The sequence below is a fragment of the Glandiceps talaboti genome, chromosome 11 (genome assembly GCF_964340395.1).
Source record: "Glandiceps talaboti chromosome 11, keGlaTala1.1, whole genome shotgun sequence".
In the NCBI taxonomy this organism is placed as follows: domain Eukaryota; kingdom Metazoa; phylum Hemichordata; class Enteropneusta; family Spengelidae; genus Glandiceps; species Glandiceps talaboti.
The window spans coordinates 5,306,367-5,334,232 of NC_135559.1; the positions used below are offsets into that span (position 1 = coordinate 5,306,367).

The following is a 27,866-nucleotide window of genomic DNA, read 5'->3' on the forward strand; positions in this document are numbered from 1 at the left end:
CTGAGATGTTCACCTACATGATGTATGTCCATAGTCGTCTTCCATTTCCTTGGAGCAAGCCCACACAACAGATTACCGACCAGTATGATAATGCATAGCGCCCCCATCGGCTGAATCACTTCTTTCTAAACACATATCATCAGGTGATTGGCAGACAAAATTATTAGACCCATTATGCCATCAAGCATTAATTCTGTCGTGATTTCTAAATTTTGGTCTGACTGACAAAACTATTGCTGATGCAATCCACATTTCTCTCTTATCATTTTTTTTGCTCTGATTTCCGATTTATACGAATAAATGTGGATAATTACACCACAGTAGATGGACTAGTATCCAAGGCAAACACAAAATACATGTTTGTGTCTTTTCATACACGAGATGAATAAAATTGAGAATTTTAAACTTGGCCGGATACATCTAAATAAAAATGACCTACACCATTAAAAATAACTTCCCACACCGGGAATTGAACCCGGGCCTTGGCGGTGAGAGCGCCAAATCCTAACCACTAGACCATATGGGAATATACTATAGATTGATATTGCCAGAATTTCAATCCATTTTTTCATAGGCTTACACTTATATACATCAACGAGAACTATATATACTGATAACAATTAGTGCTCTACACGTAAAAGGTCTGTGGATAGAGTAGTCCTGCTTGCAAGTTGCCATGGTGTACGGGACTGGATTCAGATTGAGCTATTTCCAACAAGAGGTTTATGGGAAAAACTCCTCTGTCTTGACACACAGAGCTACACTAGCTGCAAACTGGAGTACATTGTATTCTTTTAGATCAGACAAGGAAGTAAGGGGAGTAACAAATTGAAATCGTGATCGCGTTGGCACCACTTATTTAAAGGTGCGGACACCAAAACAAAATCTTTCCAAATACAGCTAGTATAGCTTTAAAAGCTCTGTAGAGATATGAGTATTCGTGACGTCATCACCGGATGTTTTCCCATAAACCTCTTGTTGGAAATCTTCAAAAATATTGCTGAACATATATTCTGATCATTTAGTTCTATTTTCTTAGACTCCAAATGATCTACAAAATTTTATAATAAATCAAATGGCTACTGTAATGCTTGAATTGGAATTTAACTATAAAGTTAAAGAAAAAGTATATTTTAACCAAGGTAATCAGAAGTAGGCTTTCTTTACAAGAATACTGTAAGTTACTGAGGCGCTATATTTTGTCTCCCACAATAACACACCTGATACGTGTCACTTGATACGCTCAATATGTCGACCAGAGTCTAATCACAAGTCGACATATTGTATTCCAATATTAGCATTATGATCATAATTACTACAGGGTATGATTACATAGTGTTTCTAAATAAAATTCATTCATATTTGATATATTTTATTTACTGGGCTAATCTAGATATGAAATTTACTTGTGCCACCAAACAAATCATAATGAACCGATATGGGAAGCTAGGATCATTGATAGGAACAAACAAAACACAATACAAGCAATATTGCATTGTCTATTGTCTGTTCTCCCTGTGATGGGGCGCCCCCAGGCATCGTTCAACACATGCTGTAGGAACACAATGAGTGCTGAGAGGCACGACAAAAACTCACAGTACATATGCATATTTTCTAGCAAAATATGACTGTTTTAGCTTTATTCAGAAAGGTGTTAACTGTTAATTGTTAATCGATTTAACTATATATATATATATATATATATATATATATATATATATATATATATATATATATATATATATATATATATATATATATATATATATATATAGTTTTGGTAGTACTGGAACTCTTTCTTGGTTGTAACTCGGAGTTTCACGCATGGTGCGTGAAGCTCCGAGTTACAACCAAGAAAGAGTTCCAGTACTACCAAAACTATTACGCTCTGCCACTGCGGTATAGAGCACTGTCTTAGCAGATTGATACTCACCGAGTTATATATATATATATATATATATATATATATATATATATATATATATATATATATATATATATATATATATATATATATATATATATATATATATATATAACTCGGTGAGTATCAATCTGCTAAGACAGTGCTCTATATATATATAGAGCACTGTTATATATAGTTATATATATATATATATATATATATATATATATATATATAATATATAATATGTATATACCCTTATAATAAAGATGGAATCTAAAAAAAGACACAGAAATGGCTTCACCTCCATTGACGTACTAGATGTTTTAGAATGACAATGCCACAATAAAGACAATAATAAAAGGTTAAACAATAAATGTCTTCCTGTCTTCAAGGACACGTTGTATGTCGGTGTTTTGTTTTGTTTATATTTCTGAGAACAATATCTTAATTATCACTTTCATTGATAATCTATTTACTCATATTTGGATCACCAACAGCTAACATAGTCCCTTTCTCTCCACTTTTATATCTTTCTGTTATTTTCAAATTTTTACCAGTATTGTGTTCATATGTTTGTAAGTGTTTGTACGGTAAAAACACTGAGATTTTTGAAGGGTCATGGTTTCTCTGTTTTGGAGAGGGTTAGAAGAACTTTGCTCTGTGTTTCGCGTTGATTATATGTTTTGTTTTTAGGGGTGTTCGTGTCATTTGTTTTTGCTTTTTGTTTATTCGTTTTTCATTTATTTGTTCATTCATTTGTTCTACATCTTGAAAATTGAAAGACTCTGAGAGCAACACTGATATGGACAAATTAAAAACGAACACAACTTTAGAACAGATGGAGAATCATTTGAAAGGACGAAAAAAAGATATTGCTGAAAGTAATTATAAAAAACAAACAACAAAACCCAGTGCAATGGTCTCAATACATGTAGTCAGACAGTTTCGCAGAAAACTTACATCATGTTACAGAGCAAGGTACACATGACCTTATGACGTCATAGTCCGGAAGTGACGCAGTAAGGTCATATCCTTCCACATGGTAAGAAGTGCAAATCGCACGTAAGTAACCTCTGCGAACGCTGTTAGGAATATTCATTCAAACATCAGTGTTTTGGTGCGAAAGGTATAGGATTTTAGTGACAACACGTACCACTAACGTTATGAAGGTGTGTGTGGTAGTTTTCCTGCCGATTCTGCTGAGCTTAGAAAGGTTTTACGGTAAGTTATCATCGATCATTACATTCGAGAGCACCAACCATTTCTGTGGACTGTACTGTTTATGATTGATAGACGTTTTACGGTAGTAATCACATTCTAACTGCATATTTCTGTATGATTGAAATCAAAGAATTGCTGTTCAGTCTCTTCTTCACATCTTTGGCGAGTTATAATTAGTCCACATAATTATTTTTTCTTTTATTTACCAAAATTATTGGGGTATTCATGTGTGTGTACACTGTACGTGTGACACAGCGAACTGGCGTTCCATATTTCCAACAGTTGACGCTATGCATCGGCCGAGTTGTTTATTTTAACTAGCGATGTGCGTCAACTGATTGACCAACGCTGATAGACATGTGATTATGCAATTCTCTCAGTAAAAGCAATACCCTCTTCTATCGTTCGGTGTGTAGGGATTGACTGGACAGTAATAGTACAGTAGTATAAAACAGACACACACACACACACACACACGACTAATTAATTCGACCATGGAGGTGATTAGTATTTTACATATAACACCCAATCCTTGATACTACAGCACTCCGGCCTTGATTCACACTTTATGTGAATGTGTCTTCAGTTGCTGTAGGCTGTGCTCTTATTATTTAAGCAAGAATGAACCTCAGTACAAAAGATGTACTATCGTATCAAGGCTAGGGAGTTGTGATTTTGGCACATTTTGGCACGTTTTTCTAACATAATACGGTGTCTGTGTATAGAGACTTCGAATGACCAGACAACTGGTATTTGATTTGTAATGATCGACTGAAAGAGAGGGCTGTAGTTGAGCTGGACAGATGCTTTGAAAGCATCAAGAGATCCAGCTTTAAACCCTGTTCAGTGTTATCTGCAAGCTTTTTCAGTCTATTTCTGCTGACAGACAGAGTACAGGACTCAATTCTGACATTGTTCCTAAAAACAACGAAGGAAAAGAAGTAAAGAGCCATTGTCAGAATCGAGTCCTGACTTACTCCGTCTGCATGGAGGACTAGTTCTGGTCTATCATTGATAGAGAATGGGAGGACACTGTTCTATGCAGTATATAGTAAACTGTAAACAAATATTGTTTGTCCCAGGTATCTTTCTTTTATTAATTGTTTAGAGTTTTTTAGTTAATAAATTAGAGTATTTTTATTTTCAATGGAACAGAATGACAAACAACATTGGGCACATCAAAAAATATGTTCACCATCAGTACTCCCTCCCAGTCCATACTATAGTCATGTGTGCAAGCTGATTGTTTAACAGTGAAAGGGTTTAAATAAACCACAGGCACTTGAATCACTTGAGTATTTTACAGTATACTCTTCAACAATGAATAATAATTCTTTATGTATAGATTTATTCAAGTGCCTGTGGTGTTTGATACCATATAAGCTTTGTCTAAAAGTATAACTGTATACATGTATGTGAGCAGTCTAAACATGGCTGTGTTTGATACCATGTAAGTTTTGTCTAAAAGTATAACTGTATACTGTTAATCATGTATGTGAGCAGTCTAAACGTGGCTGTGTTTGCCATCATGTAAGTTGGTTGCAACTTTTATTTATAGTGAATGGGTATATGTTTAATGTTACATTGACTTTAGTCTGAAAGGGCAAGTTTGAATGTGTCTTTGGTGCCCACTTTCGATAAGATGGGAGTTATGGTAAGTGTAAACAGACTGGTGTTTTGTACAAGGTGCTGCCAGACTTCAGTATATCCCATAATCATTGCTAATATTGTCACATGTAGCTCTAGCTACGTGTATTTAGTAGTGGGAATCACAGAGTGTATGGTTACTAAGTTGTAACTAAGTTGATTTATCTCTTACATAATAAAGTAAATACATAAATACAGGACATGAGGATATATCTTATGTCATTTCTCACAACATACATGAGAGCATTAACAGAGGTGATAGATAAGATCCTGGAAAGTTGCTGAAAATTTGTGAAAAGTATTCTCATTGGAAATTCCTTGAGAATGAAATACTAGTACTGTATATGGAAGTATTAGCTCAACAGGTTGAGTTGATATTACACTCTCAACTTTAATGCACTAGGCTTATAGAGGTTGATCATGGAAACTCATAGTCTAGATCCCATGCGGTATCATTACGATTTATACCTCCACTCAGTTAGAGACCATGTTTGTATCCTGACTAGGAGACTTAAGGATCATGCAAACTTATGTTCATAAATACATCATGCATAAATTATGGAGGATGGAATTATCAGAAGTGGTTTGAAAAATTTGATTTGACTGTCTTTTCTAACACTCACTGCAGATTATTTGAATATTAGACATTTAATACAATGTGAGCTAACTACAGGAGATGCATTGTCTCATTACATATTGACTCCTTAACCTTGAGACATGTGTTCAGATTTTCTGGTCTGTGTACAATTGTCATGACATCGACATCATGTTAGAAAGACACAAAGCACAGAGATAGCCATAGTGGCTGCTGACGTGCTGCAATGACAGTCATCTAACTGTGGATATTTCTGTTACATACTTACCATACCAGAGAAGCCCTTAGTTTATCTGTATCAAATTCATTTTCTATGGTACAAATGTAAGTTAGTTAGTTTATTTCAATAAAACAACAAGATTGAAAACACAGATATAACAAATAAAAACTGTTGAATTACTTGGATAACCCATGAAGTCAAAGACTTGTTAGGTACAATATGGTAGTTAGTCGTGGTACAAGCAACTTGCGATGAAATGTGACAGATTGGCTGAGATTTCCCCAGTACTTACATGTAGTGATATACATTATATCTTGCAGAATTCACTGTGGAAATACAAATCATTAATCCTGTTTCACCCAACTACAATGTAGTAATAGTGGCTACTGATTAAACATGTCTACAAACAAATACCCACTTTGGAGAAAGAGAGTTAACTTTTGCTGTTATTTTGACATTGTTCAAGAAAGCTCAAACTAATTCTTAGACAAAATGGAGAAAAAATTAGGGGTTAAATTTCTATAAAAAAATAAATGTCAGAATGATATCACTGTGGAATAATTTCAAATCCTATAATATATGCCTGCCAAATAGTTTGTTAACTTAAGAAGATTGTTGATTCCTTAAAAAACAAATAGGGAACCCCAAATTACTTTAATTATATTTAATGGAAGGGAGATAGAAGGAACAATGTGTTAGCAAATTTTGGTAGGGTTTCCTTTAGTGTAAGGCATTCTACTGTTATTAGCTTCGATTTCCCATCCTCTTTCTGTTGCAGTGTTTTTGCTAAGGTTGGGAACACCAGTAACAGAAAAAAGGGATAAAGTGGCATAGTTTACCAATACCATAGAATCTACTTAAACTCTGTATGGGAACTCCAGTAAGATTACTGGAAAACTCTTTTTAGATTTTACCTACTTACATTACCACTCTTACCCAGTAACAACAGCACTGTCAAGGATTGCTGAGACTGTTTACAAGACAGTCTAGGCAAATACCATATCCAAGCAATGCTTTGTTGACAGGCTATTGCAATCTAAATCATGAGTTTAGAGCCATATTTTTGAATGGTGTTTTGGTACTCAGGTGGACTTTTACCTACTTTAGCATAGCTTGCGAATAACATGACGTCTGACTTCCACTCATTGAGATTGTAGAGTTACTTGTTTTTGTAACCATGATGACTGACTGGTTCTACACTGCAGTCACGTGATTGTCTAATTATGTGATGACTGACTCTCTGACTGATTGTCTACAATGTATGTGATCACTGACTCTCTGACTGATTGTCTACAATGTATGTGACGACTGACTCTGACTCCGATTGTCCAATTATGTTGACTTGTTCTACCATGAACATTGCATATTAGTCAGTCTCTTGACATGCTATAAGGCAACCACTTACCACGCCTAACAACTCAACATTGTATACACTATCCTATTTTAAATTTAGATTTTTGAATTTGTCTTTTGATGAATTCCGGACCCCATTCCCATGGATTCCTAGACTACAATGTATATTCTATACCCGTCCATGTTCTCTCTCCAATCACCATCCTCTGATTGGAGTGATCATAACACCTATAGGAAACTAGACTAATTTATTCCGGGGTATGTTTACAGTTTACACATATGACCTTTGTAAGATTCTGGAGGTTACAATATATTATAATTGATTGGTGTGTTCACTGCCTTGAGTATAATTTAGAATGATTTTATTTGCAGCTTTGAAAATACACAAACACTATACTGGGGTCAATGCCCTGATGTTGTTATCAAACAAGATAGGAAGTAGGAATATTCTGTTGTGCTGTACATTGTACTTGTATTTACAAATGGATTCTCTGTCGGTCAAAGGTCGTCTTTTGGCAGTCTGTTTTACAGGCAATCTTTGAAATTTAGATATACATGCAGGTTTTCTCTGGGTAGATTCTTGATCATAGATGTGTATTTTTTGGACCAAAGCAATCACTGAGCAAAGAGTAAAGGACATCAATTATTTTTTTGTTACAGGAAAAATATCTTTGATAAAGGATTGCGTACATGTATATCAAATTTGGCTTCAGAGCCAGTCGGTGTGTTTTTGTGAGGTATATGTATTTATAATTGTTAATTGATTGCATTTTGAATTAAGGGGATTGTTATTGCATTACCACAGGAGGAAGATAATAGAACAAGTATGTGTAGGAAATGTCAGTATAAATTGATGAAAAGAAGGAAGAATTTGTTAGATGGACATGTAGGTCAAGGTTATCTCCAGCAAGCCAGCAATTCAGTATATTATTTCAATTCAGAGAAATTTGATGCAACTTCCCGATTATTCCTTGATTGTTCTTAAAATTTGATCTCTGTCAAGTGTTATAAGACCTATAGTCATTGTATGTTAATTTTTTTTTATTGAGAGCCAATTATTGAGTCATTAATGTTCTGGATGTTATTCTTTTCTGGTATTATCTTTGTTAACATGGTTACCTTCCATTCACTCAGATGATGCAATATTGTTTATACATGGTTTCCTTCCTTCATGCAGTAGTGATGCAATGTGGTTCATATAACCTTGACAGTAGTGGAATCATAAAGCTTTCCTGGAATGTCCTTGGGAAATTTTAATGCACCTCCAGAAAATCCTTGATAGCTTTACCAATGTCTTACTACATGTATTTGTATAGTACACGTGAAAATTGTCCAATTGATGTCTTCTGGACATCTTTCTGGTACAGCAAATACATAAAAACGTTGTCTTTTGGGTAGTCTAGTTCCTGATGGATCATAATATTCTGTTCACTTGACACTTATATTGTCTAGTCAAGCCTGTGACTCTCGGACAGAATTCTGTGCTCCCACCTACAGCGTTTATATAAACATGATGACATTGTTGTGTGCTCCCATGTGATTTTAGTTTAAACAGACTGGAGATGGACATTGGACATGATCAAAACAGTTGTATCAAGTGAATATTAATGAGAGATGAGGACAGCCTGTCAATTTGTGATGGATTGCTACTGACATGCACCATTGGCACGTCGCTCACCATGGGGTTGAACCACAATTAACGCCTTGAGTCAGGGGCTTGACTAGATGGCATAAGTGTGTCCATCAGGAACTAGACTATCTTTTGGGAGCTGCCGCCCCCTCACTTCCCTAACCCAAAGACTTGTCTAGGTGTTACTACAGGTAGCAGCTGCTTGAGATACATGTTGTTCCACCAAGATAAGTCTCTCAAGTCTACCCCCCCCCCCCCTACATGTATGTCTGACGTATCCAACTGTGCATGCAGCCTCACAAAATTAACATTCCCCATAGATGTACTTGTCCCAGAGACCAGCCCCAATCATTTCACTAACTCACCCACACCCATCCCTACTTCTGTAATTCATACACAAGGCTACATTGCCTATTTCCCAGGATTACCAGTTTAAAAATCAATCTTGTAATGGCATCATTGTTATTGATAGTAATCCTTCCCCCTTTACCACCATTTAATATATGATTATGTACATGTTACTGTACGTGTAGTGCATGACTAATGGTAGAGTTGCATACATGATACATACATACATACATACATACATACATACATACATACATACATACATACATACATACATACATACACACACACACACACACACACACATACATACATACATACATACATACATACATACATACATACATACATACACACATAGATACATGTACATATATGCACTCATGCATACAGAAAGTTCCCATTTCTTGCAAATAATGAAACATTACTAATACACATTGGCATGCACTGTTAAATCCTAACTAGTCTGTATGGTTTAATACATGTACAATGTAACTAAAAATTCGAAGAGATACTAATAATTTGTCTACCAGATGATTAACTTCTTGTTCTGACCAAAACTGTTCATTAGCTTGGTAGATGAAATGAATTACAAAGGTTACAATGCACAAGCAGTTCAAAGTTTTTAGCATTTAGCTTTCGATCTGCCATCATATGGTCAGCTGTATATGATGAGGATTGTTTACCAAGACAGATCGAAAGCTCAATGCTAAAATTTTTGAACTGCTAATGCGTTATAACCTTTGTAAATCAACTCCTTGTTCTGCTATGCATTGAGTCTGAAACATCTCGGTATTGTTTCTACTTGCATATAATGTTATGTAAGTGAACAATTGACTGGATGTTTTAGACTACAGATTGCAGTCATCAGCTTACATGTGCATGTACTATCATACAAGCTAAAATCTAAACAGAGAAGTTAAAATGTTTGTACATATTATTACCATACAGTATAGTGATTAGATAAAAAAGAAGTCAAGGCTGTAGGCATGATGCATGTATATGTAGACATCAGGGTAGTTGTGGAGAATTGGGAACCCCAATTGGGGGTGGTGGTGGGGGTGGGGGGTTAAATATTATATAGATTGCAATGCATATACTAGTATTTGTAGTGCAATTGTTTGGTTGAGAACCCTGGTAAAATGACCAGGAAATTTAAGTAGATTTTATCTGTTTACTGCTACAGTTTGTGTAACTGGGAAACACTGGTTGACCTGATAACCCCCCCCCCCCCCCCCCCCCCCCCAAAAAAAAAAAAAAAAAAAAAAAAAACCCAAAAAACCCCCAAACAAACAAAAAACCAAACAAACAAACCAAACAACAACAAAAAAACAAAAAAAAGTCAAAAAACAAACAAACAAACACACACACACACACACACACACACACACACACACACACACACACACACACACATGTACATATACATATATCTGTCCATATTCATTATTTTAATTGGTAAAATATCATGTATGGCACATACACATAGACATGATGGTGTAGTAGTTAATTTTGAATCTCTGATGAATGGCTGTAATGGAAAGATTGGCGGTATCCTTGTTTGAAGATTTACAGTGTAGTTCATAAGAACTGAACACCAGCAAAAGATTTCAAACACAGTTACACATCATTTCTGTTTACAATATGACTCACACATGTGACCTGAGATGGGAGTTTGGTGGTTTTTATGCCCATGTAATTTTTAAACGAGCCTCTCTCACTAACCCAGAGTGTCAAGTCATTGCCACTTCACATGATCCTAATGAATTAAAAGCTGTATTCAATTACTAGGTGTATTTGTTACTGTTTCCTGTGAACTATTGCATGGACAGTTGTTTTGTGTAAACTTTTGACTTTATAGGTCATGTTTTGTCGTTTCCTGTCAACTTTTGAATCAAAGTATTTATGTAGTAACTATCTCACTGTTGGTATAGGGGATGTGAGTCATTACCTTTTGACATCTAATATTTTTTTCTTTGAAAGTTATTCACTTTTTCTCCCCAGTATCAGTCATGCACTGTTTTCTGTAGGTCATGTGGGGTTACATGTAACTGCATGTACAAATGTTAGAGTTGACTTGTCATATTTAATAGTGTTCTCCTTTGTACATTTTTACATGTACATGTACTTACAGTGCTCAAAGTTAACAGTAGTCCCATGTCTACAGATTCTTGTCATGGGTCACCATCCTTGGGCTACCACTTTCTGAAATTGGTAGCCAACTAGGACTAACAGAAAAAAAAAGTTAATTTCAAGACCTGTGCTGTGCACAAAATGTGTAGACACCAAAATACGACATTACACATAAATGCACAATGCCAATGGTTAACCTTTAGCCATTGTACATACTAATGTGTGTGTTTCTTTTGTTCCTTTTTCTTCCAGGAACAATTGGTAACATTTTGAAAGGTACAATGTACATGTAGATAAAAAAATGTTTTTGAACAATTCGCCTTCCCCCTCCTTAACCTCTGATTTTTGACCCCCTACATTTGTGTACATGCAATCTTAGAGTATTATTACAACATGGTATCAGTTGAGACATACATTCTTTTGTACTGGACTAACTTTTTTGAATGCTAGATGCAAGACACATGTTCTCACACCCAAATTTGAACCCTAACCTGACATTGGCCTCTAGATGTTAGAAGTTCTAGAGTTGGACCTTTCTTTAGGTATTATCATAATCTTCATAAAATGTAAACAGGCTAAAAATATGAAATTCATTTGATCAAAATATGATTAGAAATAAATAATTTACAGGAGAGCAGAGAACATTTGTATATTTTAGTTGTTTGGTTATGCTTTTAAAAATGTATAAATACCGTAAATCAAATGGTTACAAATGTCTGAGTCTGCAGGTAAAATAATAGCACAGGTTGTCATTGGCCTAGCACAGGTTGTCATTGGCCTTATCCCTACCTGAATTAATTAAAAACCAATTTAAACTAACCGAACGTCTGATAAATCACTTCGGTTAAATCAGATCAACCCAATTTCTGTCCCCATTATATTATTATATTATTATATTATTATTATATTATTTATTTGCCAGAGGTCGAAAAAAAGTGAGGAAAATGAAATAATCAAGTAATCACAACGCCAATGAGAAAAAAGTATATATAAAAGAATAACTTGAACTTCTGGCTGGACCACAAAAATAGTTTGTTCAAACAAGTCGAGTTCGAGGCCCAAGAAAACTAGGCAATGGATTTCAAATCAATTCACTTTTGGTTTTACATGACATGTTGATTTTGAACCAATTTACCAATAATTCTGCCCCCCCCCCCCCCCCCCCCCATAGTTTCAAACCAGAACCAACTGTGATTCAATTCAACAGGACAATTGTTGGTATATATTGTATTACCGTAGACACTGTGTCCGCCAGATTAGAAGGAATTTTAGAACACAATATATGTATATACATTGTGAAGATAGAGTCTGTTATACCTGTGTACCTAACCGACCTTGAGAGCTGTAGGGCTTCTATAATAATAGATTGCTGGCCCCACATGGAGAATGCTCTTAAGAGAATGACCCCCACATTTCATTGATTGTTTTTGACAAACGTTGCACTCTGTCCTACAAAGAGTGACATACACCAGACATTAGTAATAACTGACTAAATGTTAGCCTAATGCTAACTGATAAGGATTATGCCCACATAGGGTTTATTACTACATGTGTTTCCATAAATAACCATTGTGTAATTTCAGAATCCAAATTGTCATGTGATTAACAGATGTTACTCAGTAATACTGTACACACATAGTAGAGAATAACTATCATTAGTACAATATTGTGCTAGGGATAAGCTATCATCCATTCACATTGCAACTGATGACACATCTCTGGTTGATGTACATGTTACCCTATATTTAGTAACAGCATAAACACATCATTTATCAGTAAAATATAACTACTCGCCAGTTTACATCACAATCTGTGATTTTATGAGACACAGCAAAGCAAAATCACAGTTCAAATAAGCGCACGCAGGGTAGATTCGTTTGTGACCGACTGCCTCATGATGATATTGGACTCACAGTCCTGGGAGCATCGCATTGCTAAAAAGGACTGTTTTGTATGTACCAATATCTTCGGCACAATTGTACTGTTGGTCGTCATCGACTACATAGGGCTAATCATTTGTTGACGTGTTACTGCGATACCCGGGGCGTTGCAATAACAGAGTCGCAGTAACACTTCAACAAATGATTAGCCCTGTGTAGTCGATGAGGGCCAACAGTACAAGGATATTCTAGTGCAATTGTGCATTAGATATTGGTACGAACAAAACAGTTGATAGCGATTTTCTCGGACTGGTGAGAGAGTCTAATTCTACATGTACAGTTTGCATATACTCTAAGGACTAGTCTAGATGCTAACGTGGTATCCAATCATTTCTTCTTCACCTATGTTTTTGGTTCAATTTGAAATTTCATGTCAGAACCTCATTAAGCTAGACATGATAAAGACAGAGCTTAAGATTGGAAGCCACAGATAGGTTCTAGACTAATTTGCTTGTACATGTTGTGAAACCATTTTATTTTTACATTGATACAGGAACTCATTTTGTTTTGATTTACGTGTTTTCTTAATATCCTGATGAGTTATGAATATGATCCATATATCTATATAATTGATCGAAAGTACAAAAAAAATGACAGGTTTTATATGGGTAATAAAACTTATTATAATTTGTCATTTATTACATATCAATTATCATATCAGTTACAGCTAAGAAGGCTAAGAGCCTGTACATGTATGAGGTGAATATGGATGACAGTCTACCCCGAGAACCCTTGAGCTGTTGTACAGAATGAAATAACTTTCATTTTGTATACTAAGCATGAATTCTAGCATTCTAGAGGCTATCCATAGCTTCAGATTTCTTGATGAGAGATTTTGAGATTTGAAGTCATGGGGATAGTATCTAGAGTAGAATTCTAGACAAGGAAGCCTGTAGCCTGTTGGGTATAAAAATGTAGAGATGATTGGAAACCAGTATGGCATCTAGACTATAGCCTGTAATTTTGTTAACAATTGACCTAATTTGGTATATTGTGTGTTTTCACTGTCGTGTGTGAGACAGCCAAGTGGCTGGATACATTTGTTGCTGCAGTTCAGAAAATTAACCTGTCTACATCGCTGATCTGTGACTGTGATAGCTCTGGCCTACACTCAAAGAGTTGTCGTAGACACACATCAGCAATGTAGACAGGTTATCAGACGAGTAAATCAATGATCGATGTAACAAATGGAAAGAAATATATATGTACTTACATATAAGTACATGCATTAGTGTACATATGCAACATGTGTTAAAAATATCAAGGATAAATTCCACAGGGAACTTTGCTAAAAATTTCATCAAATAATGTTCTTTTACATCAGCTGTTCTTTCTACAAATTATTGCTAGGCTACTAGAGTCCTTAGAAATCAGCAGAACAAGAGAATCAAATACATGCATTAAAGATATATATTGTATGGCCCATTGTTTTCTAGGGTATACAATGTAGTAGTAGTATGGTCTTTTATTGTGTACATCCAAGGCCATCAACCCAAAATATAAAATGTAGTTGCTTAATTGTTGAAGACAGGATATAACTAGGAATAAATTAAGTAAGTGGAAATGTTACAAATGAAATTATAATAAATTTACATAAATCTCTCTACGTAATTTCATCATTGAAGAATATGTACACTATCTGATGAAAGTAAATTGATGAATTTATCAGTAGTTGGAGGTTCAAAGTAAAATCTTGGTAAATACTTGGTTCTCACACGAAAAGAATACAATGTCGCCCAATACATGCCACATTGGCACAACGAATGTACATGCCCCCCCCTCCCCCCTCCCTCATATACAGATGTAGCTCATTGCTTTCTAGGACAACCATCACCCCTCCCCTATACTCTCTGACTTTTAAACATCTATCTATAATTCTATATGTGAAGAATGTTTTTCAAACAGGCTAAATGATGTTCAGTCAGTGTTATAATTTAACTATTTCTATTATCTACTTGTACATGTACATGTTATATATCATGATTCTATTATTTTTGTGTTTGTGCATTTTTTCCTGCCATGTGACGTCCGTGTACCAAAGGCAGTGAATATTGTGAAAATTGCATACATGTAAAATGTATGGTTACATACCATTACAATCTGACCTTTGACCTTGCTAATCAGTGTGACCTATATCCAAATGCAGAGGTTCCCTTTGAACAGATTTATTTACGCTGTGTACTTCTCTGTTGGCATGGAGAAGTCATATCAGGTTGGGTGACTGCCTGGCCTAAATGTTTTCTTTGCCACTGTTAGCTTGATTACTCTACGTGTACTTTTAGAAAACAAGTGAAGTTATCGAGCAATTGTTGTACAGAATACACAAAATATGAAATTTACATAGAATAGACACAATATAAAATTTACACAGAATACACAAAATATAAAATTTATACAGAAATTGAGAATAAACACTATGAAATTTACACAGAATACGCACAATATAAAATTTATACAGAATGCACACAATATGAAATTTACACAGAAATCACACAATATCAAATTTACAATATCAAATTTACACAGAAATTTACACAATACAATATAAAATTTATACAGAATACACAAAATATGAAATTTACACAATACACACAATATAAAATGTATACAGAATACACAAAATATGAAATTTACGTAGAATATACACAATAATAATGACAATATGAAATTTTCACAGAATGCACACAATATGAAATTTACACAGAATACAGACAAAAAGCTTTAACAGAATACACATAAAATTTACACGGAATATACACAAAAAACATGTGCAGGAATTGTGATGATAGTACCATAAACTGAATCACTAATGTTTATGTATGAATGGTAAAAATATGATACCATGTCTGGTGGGCTGTAATACCTAGATTTATTTCAACAATTGCGTAATGCTGAATGGTAGAATAATTGTTATCACTACAAAAAAAGGATTTATTTGATCATTAATCTGTTTCTATGTGTAGTAATGTATTGGTGAAAATCAATCACAGTGTACCAGGTGTTGCCATGGTTCCCAAACATAATTGTGGTAATAATATGTATGGTGGAACTACAAGTATGTCAGTTTTTGATTTCTCAGTTGTTATTACTCAGGGTCCCTAGCCTTAGTGAAGGTACTGGTGTAGATGTAAGTACATGTATTTGGTGGATGCTAGAACAAAGATATGAGTGTATCACCATATGTTAGTAGTTTAATAAGGATTACCAATATATACATGCATTGCTGGTTTTAATTAAAAAATAGATGACCAGATTGTAGTGTACGTGTGTACATATGTCATGGTATTATATGCTAGTCACAAATCAACCATTATTGCCAGCATATTTTTTTATCATACATGTATGTGTATATTTGTATATCAGTGAACATACAATGTACATTGTGGCTAGACAGTGCTGGGGGTTACAGCATAACAGTGTACATGTAGCCCCATTCACATACATGCTAAGTTATTGATTCAGAGAGGTCTGTGCAGGGTGAACAAATCCACTGGTCCTGGGTCCGGGACTAGCTATTTCTTGTGGCGGACCACACAAATTTTACCTTGTACCACTAATTCTTTCAGCAGGACCACTGGATTTTTTAAGGCACTGGTCTGGGGACCACCAGTTCACAAAATGATTTGTTCACCCCTGATGTGACTTGTGCAATATAGTTATAAGGAGTTACCCTGGCCCTGCCTGTTTACATACATGCAACATGTACATTTGTACATGCTAACTTGGCAATTCAAAGAACTGTGGTTTGTGCAGTGGGGAATACCAGTAGACCTGTACAACATACATTGTATGCTAACTTTGTAGGATTTGTTAGAATGACAGTGTTTTGCAACCATGGTAACAGGAGGAAATCTGTTAAAAAAAGATTTCCATACCTTGCTCCATAATTTGGATGTTGAACCTTTGTAAAATGACTGCAGGATATAGTTAGACTACCATTGTGCATTTTGTTCTTGCCAGCTTTTATTTCTGTTAACAGCTGTGTGAATCAGCAAACAAATAAAGTTTCAAAAATCATCTGTGTGTCTTGTAGGAAATAAAAGAAAGGGAAGTATCAAAATTCATGTCCGATCAAATTAGTCATTCTTTCTGATTCCAATTCTACAGGCTATAAAGTTTGATGAGATCAGTGGATGAGTCAGCATGTATGGATTTCATCTTTGGCAAATATACAAAATATACATTGTTGTTTAGAACTGACAAATACTCATAAACTCTGTGAACAGTAAAGAGAAGGAATGTTCATGGACATTGGGTTTACAGTTATAAATGAAAATTTCCTTGTCAAAAAAATCCCATCACAGTACACCCCTGACAATGCTAATAAAACATTTTGGTATTCATTTCCAAAGAATTTTTTTTTCCAGGCATAGGTACAGATACTTTGTAAATACATGATGTAACCCCCTCCTCCACCCATGCTTTATACAGTTACATTTGTATGATGTATGTACAAGTAAATCACTATTAATACTTACATGTACATGTATGTAACAGAGATTACTTGCGCAGTACAGCTGCACACACACACACATAATAGTGGTATTTGCATGCAGTGCAATATCCAAAATATTATTACGTACCTTCATGCAAATGAGGACATGCTCATTCATACTACACAAAAACATGCGATCTCATCGCATCGTGTCATTTTTATGGAAATTTCTTTTTTGATAAACACACATGTATGTACATGTGACAATAACAGCACCTATTGTTTGATCTAGGGGAAAGAGTACGATGATGACTAATAAGTGACCAAGAGATGAAAAACTGAGAAATTTGATATCTACATATATACTGGCAATTAACAAGTTCCTCTTTATTTGTGTGATACAAATAATGTCACCACAATGACAGTCAGTGTTACTTCCTATCAAAGTGAAACTAGCCCAGGAACTTCAGGGGTGAAGAAATCCACTGGTCCTGGGTCTGGGACTAGCGATTTTTTTGGGAGGACCACACAAATTTTACCTTGTCTGGTCCATTGGACCAGTACCTTACTGTTAATAACTGTTAAAAAGTTGTCTAATAGCAGGACCACTGGGTTTTTTAAGGCACTGGTCCGGGGACCACCAGTTCACAAAATGATTTGTTCACCCCTGAACTTAGCTATTTACTTGACAACATCATTTGCTATAAGCCAGTATCTTCAGTACAATAATGCAAGTATACCCTCTGAGGCACTGGTCACTTTCAATCCCAAATTTATCATACAGAATAAATATATAAAATTGATGCACCATTATCATTGACAATTAAACAATGGATCTCATCTTGTCCATTTGATATATGAAGTGATATTGTTTACGGAAGTACATGTATCACCCATTAAACAATGGATCTCATCTTCTCCATTTGATATTTGAAGTGATATTGTTTACGGTATCACAAATGAAATTATCACTTCTGAAAGTGAGTTGTAATCATACATTGTATACTGATAGTTATTTCTGTAGGTTTAATTATCAATTTCCTGTTTGTACATGTATCTGCGTTCTCTCAAGCCCACATCCTTCCCGAACACAAGCACAGATGACATATATTTGCAATGTAGAATGCAGTTATAAATATATTATGATTATAAAGGACGTATTTACATAGAACAGACAGTAATGGCTAGGCTAATTAGGGAACTTGCAATCCAGACTGAGTATGCTCAGACGCAAAGGACTATGGGATTATCTGATCTGGAGCTATCGATAAAGTAAATCCCCCACAAATTAGTCAATGGTCAGGGTACATTTGTACATGTAACTATGAATTGATTATTTGTGGCTACAAACAATGTATGAATATTGTTTACAATACTAATTGATTAGTATTTATTATCACATTTCCCATGATGCAACATTCAACATGGCGGGTTTGCAAGTTACCTATTCTGTCCATGCCTTCAAATCTCAAGATTCTTTTATCTCTTCACCCAGTCATGAGGAGAGATTTAAAGCCATTGATAGCCTAGATTAAGTTATGGCTGACAAGCAATTTATGGTTTGCAGTCATTGTATGTTTCACATCCTATTTCTTTGTGGTATGATACTGTATATGTATTTGCAGCAGAATGTTGTAATGGATACATGATAATTATAATTATGGCCATTTTTTTGTATAAACAGATAACAATAAAATTATGGTAGTTGTATGTTTCACTTCCTTTCATTGTTCTTTCCTTCAAGACAAGTCATAAAGCATAGCTTACATACATACTACAACTCTTCATATTGTATAAGTGGAATTCTTACAATCAGGCAAGAAAAGTAGTCTAGTTCCTATACGTACATGTTGCAATTACTACAATCATCTCCAGTCACGTACAGTGTATAGTCAAAGTCGTTACTCTAGCACAGAAATCTGTGCTCACCCCTGACAGCATTCATATAAACATGATGACGTTATCACATCCCCACTTGATTGGCTGGAGGTAGAGTTCCGTAGGAAATATTATTGCAATTAGCAATTATCTGAAGGAAGTAACCACTTACACATGTACATGTACAACTGCTTATCAGTTTGTGATGGATTACTACTAACATTCTGTTTACCCCAGACCCAGCATATGGTTTAGCAAGATTAACAGTTTTTTGGTAACTTTGACTATACATGTGTATGTGAGTGGCAGTTATAATCGTAATCATAACACGTACGTATAGGAACTAGACTAGAATAAAATCTACCATGTTGTATTCCCAAAATTTCATATTACAGTATTTATCATATCTTTGCTATCTGTATTTTCAGGTGCCTTGGCTCAAGATGAGGCTATAACTGGCCCAAGGCTTATTTGGGTGGATAGAAACTCATTCGGTATTTCATCTCGGATAGTAAACATTGAAGGTAATGGAACAACACTGTGGAACAAAGTGGACGTTTCAGGAACAGTTTTAACCACTGTGTCTCGACTCCTGTCGGAACAAGCTCCATCGTCCAAAGTTGCTATTGATTATGATTATGAGGACAATCTAATGTTCTGGACTGACCCTGGTTACAAGATGGTCAAGAAAGCAACGCTAGTCAAGAAAGGCAGCATTACTGGTGAGATAGTTTTCTGATGTCTATCCTCCTTTATTTTAACACAAACAAACAAACAAGACATTTCATCTAAACAGTCTGTGTCTCTCCTAGTCTATAAGGGACGATCGCACAATGTCGCACAAGCTCAATAAACAAACTTTATTCATTTAGGACAACCCCCCACCCCCACCCACCAAACAAATGTTCACAAGTGTGACATCAACACGTATATGACGTAAACCCTGATGTAAAGTTTAGCGGTCACACCACTGCGACTGATGCAGTGTGAAAGCATGATGGTAAACACTTTCGAAAGCCCAGCACTGTATATCACATTAGAAGTAAATTTTAATAAACTTACTAACATCTCGGTATTAAATACAGAACCTGTTATCATTGAAAATTTTCGAAATTTGGCGAGAAGTGCAAAAATGAAGTTCAGCAATTGCATTGATGCCAGATCCCCTCCCCCTAAATGAACAAAGTTCGTTTCTTGAGCTTGTGTGACATTTTGTGATCATCCGTAAGATACAATGTGTCATGTCAGCCGTCACTTGGACGTGACCACAGAGAACAAAACAACACATAAACTTGATAATATTTCCTAAGAAATATTTCCACTTATTTCACTTATTTTCACAAAAATACAAAATGAAGTAGTGACTAAAGAATCAGCTCTAGTACTCGTCATGTAATTAGTCAAAATTAGCTTTGAGAATTACATGTAGCTGAAGACTGAAATTACAAAATTTTCTAGTGGTGAAAATATCTTAGTGTACATGTCAAAACTAAGGTAGGTAAATATATGTAATGAAAGTGAAATAACGTGACAATATCTACATTTTTGTGATTTAGCACCCATAGTAATAAGTTGAGAATGGTGAGGCTAGTAATAGTTGCAAAGAATCCATGTTTTTGAGATATTTTTTTAAAATATGATATTCAATTTTTGTCATGACCAGGTGTTTTTCATGGAACGTCTAGTTATGTTGAGGGTATTGCAGCTGACTGGTTGAATAACAAACTGTACTGGACAGACGCAGCCTACAATTGGGTGATGGTATCTGACTATGAGGGCACCTACTATCATTGCATTATTGACACAGGACTGGATAAACCAAGGGGTATTGCTGTCAACCCTTATACTGGGTAATGTACATTCCATGTTTTGCCAAATGTAGCATACACATCAAAGATTTTGTCGATGTGTGAGTGTTTACAAGAGTGTTGTATATGCATGTGTATATGCATAATGTATTTGTATGTGTATGTGTATGCATATATACTGACAACAGTGTGTATGTATATATATATGTGTATGTATGTATGTATGTATGTATGTATGTATGTATGTATGTATGTATGTATGTATGTATTTATGTATTTATGTATGTATGTATGTATGTATGTATGTATGTATGTATGTATTTATGTATTTATGTATGTATGTATGTATGTATGTATGCATGTATGTATGTGTGTGTGTGTGTGTGTGTGTGTGTATGCATGTATGTGTGAACATGTATATACAAAATGTATGTATGTATTTATGTATGTATGTTCAATGTGACTTGATTAAGAATTGCTCGTGGCAAATGTCATTTATGAAAACTGTTTGAAAACATGTCTATAAGTACAAGCAATGGATTTTCGATGTTAGTTTATGTTACGTGGATGAAATTTACAATCAGGGCATATATTGGTCCTTTCCACATGTTGCGATGTGGCCTTCTCACTGATAAACAGTGCCCTCATGTTAGACTACCTGACACTGGGGGCGCTGTTGATCACTGAGAAGGCCATGAGTGAAATATTTCAGAGCGAACACAAAGCATATGTGATGATTCTTTGTGTACAACCATTTATCGATATTGTGACAAAATTTTCCTTTTAAAAATAAAACCCCAATGTTTGTCTTTACATCACCAGGCATCTATTCTGGACTGATTGGGGTAGTAATGCCAAGGTTGAAATGGCCTCTCTGTCTGGAGAGAACCGTATAACACTAGTCAGTGAGAGTGTACATGGTCAGGTAATTGGACTACCCAATGGTTTGACTGTTGACTATGACAGTAACAGGTGGGTACATGTGTGATATGAGCACACAGTTTGATTACTTTTTAGCCAGGCAAGAAGGTTACAAACAGAAGTACATCAGTGATCACTCTCACAGTGCAGACTCTCGCCTACCAACCCAAATATCAAGCTCTCTTGCATATTGTTTGATTCTCCAAACGTAATGCCTGTTTCATAGTGTTTCATACAGTGTAAAGGGCACACCACTCCAGAAGGTATTTTCATAAACTATGGGTTATGGAGAGTCACTTCATGATTTCATATCACCTACAATTCCTTGTGATTTCAGAGAAACATGAAGTTGATCATGTGCCTTTATAGAGTATCTCTGCTGTGGGCTATTGCATCATGGGAGTCAGCTGATATAATGTATTTTGCTGCGTCAGTGCAGTAAGGTTGTATCTGCCTCTACAATTGCATAGCAGATACGACCTTACTGCACTGACATGACAATTTATGGTTGCACAATAAATATTCAAGAGAAATGTTTTACACAAGGGAATAAGCACTCAGGAGTCATGAATATTCATTTCAAATTTATACTGCGACAGACTCCAGAACCGTAGTACTATCGTACCAGTAAAGGTATGAGTACTAAACAGCATCATTATGTAGTTCAGGAACAACATTTTACATAGCTCTGTCAGATAATTGTTTTTCGTAACCAAATTTCAATCTTAATCTGACCTTGGCCTTTAACACTGTTTGTTTATGTTTTATCAACAGCTTGTACTGGGCAGACAGCAGTAATGATAACTTGTACTGTATTCATTTAAAAGATGTTAACGGAACAGTTGCTAGTAATCAAATCATTGTGATAGGAACGTCGCCATCATTTGGTCATTTCTTTGATATTGACATGGACAGCGTAAGTAGCACCAATTTTTCACCCCCCCCCCCCCCCCCCCACCATCACCACCACCACCACCACCCAACCCATCTATTAGCTCATCCTCCTAAATCTGCTGGTAGTCTAAGGAGCCTCCCTGCCTTCCCCAATCTGTGAGTAGTGTAAACATTTTCACCCTCTCCTCAATCTGTTGGTAGCATAAAGGTTGCCCCCCCCCCCCCCCATCTGAAGTAGTATACAGGTTTTACCGCTCCCCAATCTGTTGGTAGCATATAGTCCTCCTCCCATCTTTAGTAGTGTAAAGGTTTTCACCCCTCCCTAATCTTTTGGTAGCATAGAGCCCCCCCCCCCCCCCCATCTGGAGTAGTGTAAAGGTTTTCATCCCCTCCCCAATTTGTAAGTAGTGTAAAGGTTTTCACCCCACCCCATCTGTTAGTGGTGTAAATGTTTTCCCCCTCCCCAAGAAATTTGCCTGATTGAATGATCATATGTAACAGTAACAGAACCCCCAGTGTGGGTACTCAGGGGTAGTTGCACTCGTGCTTGCAGTGTTTTCTGTTGCAATTTCAATCACTATGCTCATGAAAGTTGGTCACATGGTAGTCACCTGACACTACACAGGACAACTTCAGAGAACAGTGCAAGTGGTTGTGCACTACACCTGCACTAATGCTCATCATTGAGTTCTGTCATATTCTTGTCTCCAGAACTATTTCTTTATATCTGACTGGGGAAACAACGCCATTGATATCATACCACGGAATAATTTGGATGAAACTCGTCATCTCAGACCACCTGGAATGTTTAAACCATACGGAGTGGTCATGTATGACCAGGCTAGACAACCAGGTCAGAATGGTAAGTCGCATTACAGACTTCTAAAGTGTTGTGAATTTTTTACTGACAGAAAATTATTTAGCCTCTTGTCAAGTCGCAAATTTAAACCTGCACTTAGCTGTAACTGGGGTATTACTGTTTTGATCAGACAAATCAACAATATATTCACTGAAAATTGTTAAAATTCCAAAAATGAGACATTGCACACATCAATTAGATGACTACTTTAGGTATATGGTGTACATAGTAATAAGTTGAAAATGTGAATCATTGGAGACACAAATTTTATGGTGCGGACCCAAAAATTAATCTGATTGGAATTGTTGCACCATACTATGTATACTGCTACACAAATATGTTTACCCAGAGGTGGTGATTCAGTGATGTTCAGGGTGTACAAGTCTTCATATCTAACAAAAACAGTTTTAACCTTTTCATGACTAGAGACGAGTTTTAAATAATATGGGGACCCAATTTATATGAATATTTTCATAATTACAATATAATATTACTTTATTAGGAAGTAACATTTCTTTAATTCCAGTCTAAAATGAAGTTGATATATGCCAAAAACTTACATAAAACAAGAATTTTGTCCAAACAATTTTGGCGGGAATGTTTTCAGTATTGAAGGGGTTAAAAAAAAGAGATGTTCCAGATGTAGCTAGTGCAGCTTAAATGTAAATCTTTCTTCAGAGTTAAAGCCCCACCCTTCCCCCTTTTCCGTCAGTTTGACAAGAATAATATTCCTGTGTGTTTATCTTCATCATTAGTTCCTTGCCAAACAAATAACGGAGGATGTGATCAACTGTGTGTTGGAGATCCAGGTCCTATTGGTTATAAATGTATATGTTCCATCGGCTACACTTTACTGAATGATAGTCATACATGTGGAAATTGTGAGTACAATTAGAGAGGTTTAGATGCGCGTATTTACGTGTGTTCTATACGTGTAGCGTCATAGTCACGTGATTCGAAGCAACTCAGGCGTTCTGTATCAAACGACGCTACATCAAAATGGCGGTCTACACGTAACTGTAAATACGTGTTGAGGTTTTGTCATTTTCGTCTATTAAATGTCTGAATGAAATGTTCTGAAGCATAACTTTAAACTAATTGTTTGGTGTTTGGTTTGGGTAGTTGCAGGAAAAATGGCAAAAATACGGACACATTTAGAAATCAAAGGCATGTATCTGGCCTTCTGGACAGAAGATGTCAACGCGCGTTCACATTCGAACATTCCACTGTTTTTCACGTTATAACGCATAACTAAACACAATTTTGTACGCGTCATTACTTATACGCCTGCACGATAATGCTCCCGTAGGCGTACGCGTTCTAACATGTATCTAAACCTCTCTATTATTAACTTACATCACTCCATTGTCTTTGATAGTTATCGTACATGTCAGAATATATAAAACATTTTCCCCACAAGTTCCTGGTATACAAAGGAACATACAAGGTTACACAGCTGCCCCACTATATCGATCCAGAAAACTGACTTTTGTAAAATAATCAGCATTAAATGAGTAGTAATTTAATGTTCAGCTAGTTTTTTGCACCTCTGCAGGTTTTTATAAGAAGTTTGACTAGTTTTAATTTCATATGGTAGTGGACGTTTGATTTCATGCAGTAGTGGACATTTGATTTCATATGGTAGTGGACGTTTGTTTTCAAGTGAGTAGTGGACGTTTGATTTCATATGGTAGTGGACGTTTGATTACATATGGTAGTGGACGTTTGATTACATATGGTAGTGGAAGTTTGATTACATATGGTAGTGGACGTTTGATTACATATGGTAGTGGACGTTTGATTACATATGGTAGTGGACGTTTGATTACATATGGTAGTGGACGTTTGATTACATATGGTAGTGGACGTTTGATTACATATGCGTTGGTAGTGGACGTTTGATTACATATGCGTTGGTAGTGGACGCTTGATTACATATGGTAGTGGCCGTTTGATTACATATGGTAGTGGACATTTGATTACATATGGTAGTGGGTGGATGTTTGATTATATAGGGCAGTAGATTGTTTTTGACAGACATCATGATAACATAACTTCTATCTTTTTTTTCTTTCAGTGAGTTCCCATGTCCCCCAGATGCAGTTGTTCTTTGTTGACAAAGATGGTATCTGCCAGCTGCCAGCCAACATAGCTCATGTTACAATTACAACTGACAACCCTTACAAATATACCTGCTTCCTAAAGCCATACAATGTGTCTGTCTTTGACTACGACATTTATAGTGAGAAACTGTATTTCTATGACAGGAACGATAGCTATATTAAAGTGTTTAGTCTAGAGCATGGTGGTGAGCCAGTAAAATTGATTCAGACGGGAGAAGTTACAGGTAATGTATATTATTAGATATGTACCAGTGAAAACCTACATCAATATGCACACAAGCTATTATTGGTATGCACTGCAGTGCAAAGCTAAAAACATAGTACACAAGCTTTCCATGCATGTTATTAAATATATACCAGTGAAAACCTACATCAATTTGCACACATGCTATTGGAATGTGCACTGCAGTGCAATACTAAACACATGGTACACAAGCTTTCCATGCATGTTATTATATATATACCAGTGAAAAACTACATCCATTTGCACACATGCTATTGGAATGTGCACTGCAGTGCAATACTAAACACATGGTACACAAGCTTTCCATGCATGTTATTAAATATATACCAGTGAAAAACTACATCCATTTGCACACGTGCTATTGGAATGTGCACTGCAGTGCAGTGCAATACTAAACACATAGTGCACAAGCTAAGCTTTCCATGCATATTATTACATATATACATGACACAAGATATAACAACAGTTGCACTCTTCTATCGTAAGTTTATTTTGGTATGAGATTTTGAAATGTTGTTACTTGGTATATAGTTTTATTTCAAACAGCTGAGCAAAGAAGAAAGTTATCTGATAATAGAAACCTGATGATGTTTTATTTTTTTTATGACTTGTAGGAATTGCAGTAGACTGGCTATCTTCTAACCTCTACTGGACTGATTTAACTAACAAACATATCGGTGTGTCAAAATTAGATGGCTCATACAAGATGATCTTGTTGGAGAAGGATGTTGTCCACCCAACAGCAATTGTTGTCAACCCACATGAAGGGTTAGTTGATTCCATAGATTGATTTCTTGTGTAGTAACCTCCTTGTTCTCTTGAAGGACTAATGCCATAACCCTATTTCATCTATCTTAACTGCAATTTTTATTTTCAACATTTTTTTTTTGCTCAGTCCTAAGTCTACAAACAGTCTTTGTAGTGGTAGTAACCTGATTGGTCGAATATGTAATTAGATATATTTAAAATCACAATCAGATGAATCCATAGACTCTCATACAGTCCTGGGAGCTTCGCATAAATAGCTAAAACTTGGGTTGTTTTGTATGTACCGGTATGTTAGGCGAAGCCTAACATGTCAACAAAAGGTTAGCCCTATGTGGTCGATGAGAGCATGCAGTACATGGATACTTGGATACTAGTATACAAGTATAATTGTGCAGTAGATACCGGTACATACAAAACAACCCAAGTTTTAGCTAATTATGCGAAGCTCTGAGGACTGTCTAATGAATCCATAATTAGATTTCACCAGGAGAGGTTTTATGAGAAACTCTTCTAATTTATATCATTTTTTATGGGATGGGGCTTAAATACTACAGGAGTAGTAATATTAGTCTTTTAAGACTATTAGGTAGGCTACTTGTTGTACAGTGTTTTCCTTGAACAAAGTAATAAGTGTACTAGACTCCCCTTTTACTGTGATCATGGCACTTATTTTAGAATAGGCACTTTAAATATCAGTGCTTTCATTTGACGAGTGCAAGTGTAAGACAATTAGATTTTATTCATCAATATTTTCCTTCATTCAGCCAAGAAAAATACGATTGACTTAAGAAGCCTTGTCACTACAAGTCACTAGACAAGTAGTGTCAACCCGTAGGTCACAAGTATTTTCAGTCTGAATGAAGTAAAATATTGATGAATAATATAATTATACCACCTCAAGCATATTTATGAAAAATTAGGAAAAATAATGGCAATTTGG

The 27,866-nt window shown here is 35.7% G+C and overlaps 1 protein-coding gene and 1 non-coding gene across 2 annotated transcripts in view; one reads left to right on the top strand and one right to left on the bottom strand.

The window, feature by feature from the left end:
- Positions 1-454: 454 nt before the first annotated feature.
- Trnae-cuc (transfer RNA glutamic acid (anticodon CUC)) lies at positions 455-526 on the bottom strand. The gene has a single exon. It is a non-coding gene; the product is annotated as a tRNA-Glu (tRNA).
- Positions 527-2,947: 2,421 nt separating this feature from the next.
- The window catches only part of LOC144442433 (low-density lipoprotein receptor-related protein 5-like), a 38,100-nt gene continuing 13,181 nt past the window's right edge, over positions 2,948-27,866 (top strand). Inside the window, exons 1-9 of the mRNA XM_078131780.1 lie at positions 2,948-3,130; positions 19,738-20,031; positions 20,973-21,159; positions 21,940-22,089; positions 22,813-22,954; positions 23,644-23,794; positions 24,547-24,672; positions 25,869-26,138; positions 26,773-26,926. Coding sequence (XP_077987906.1) covers positions 3,073-3,130; positions 19,738-20,031; positions 20,973-21,159; positions 21,940-22,089; positions 22,813-22,954; positions 23,644-23,794; positions 24,547-24,672; positions 25,869-26,138; positions 26,773-26,926 — 1,532 coding nt within the window. The 5' untranslated portion in view covers positions 2,948-3,072. The remainder of the gene's footprint in view (positions 3,131-19,737; positions 20,032-20,972; positions 21,160-21,939; positions 22,090-22,812; positions 22,955-23,643; positions 23,795-24,546; positions 24,673-25,868; positions 26,139-26,772; positions 26,927-27,866) is intronic.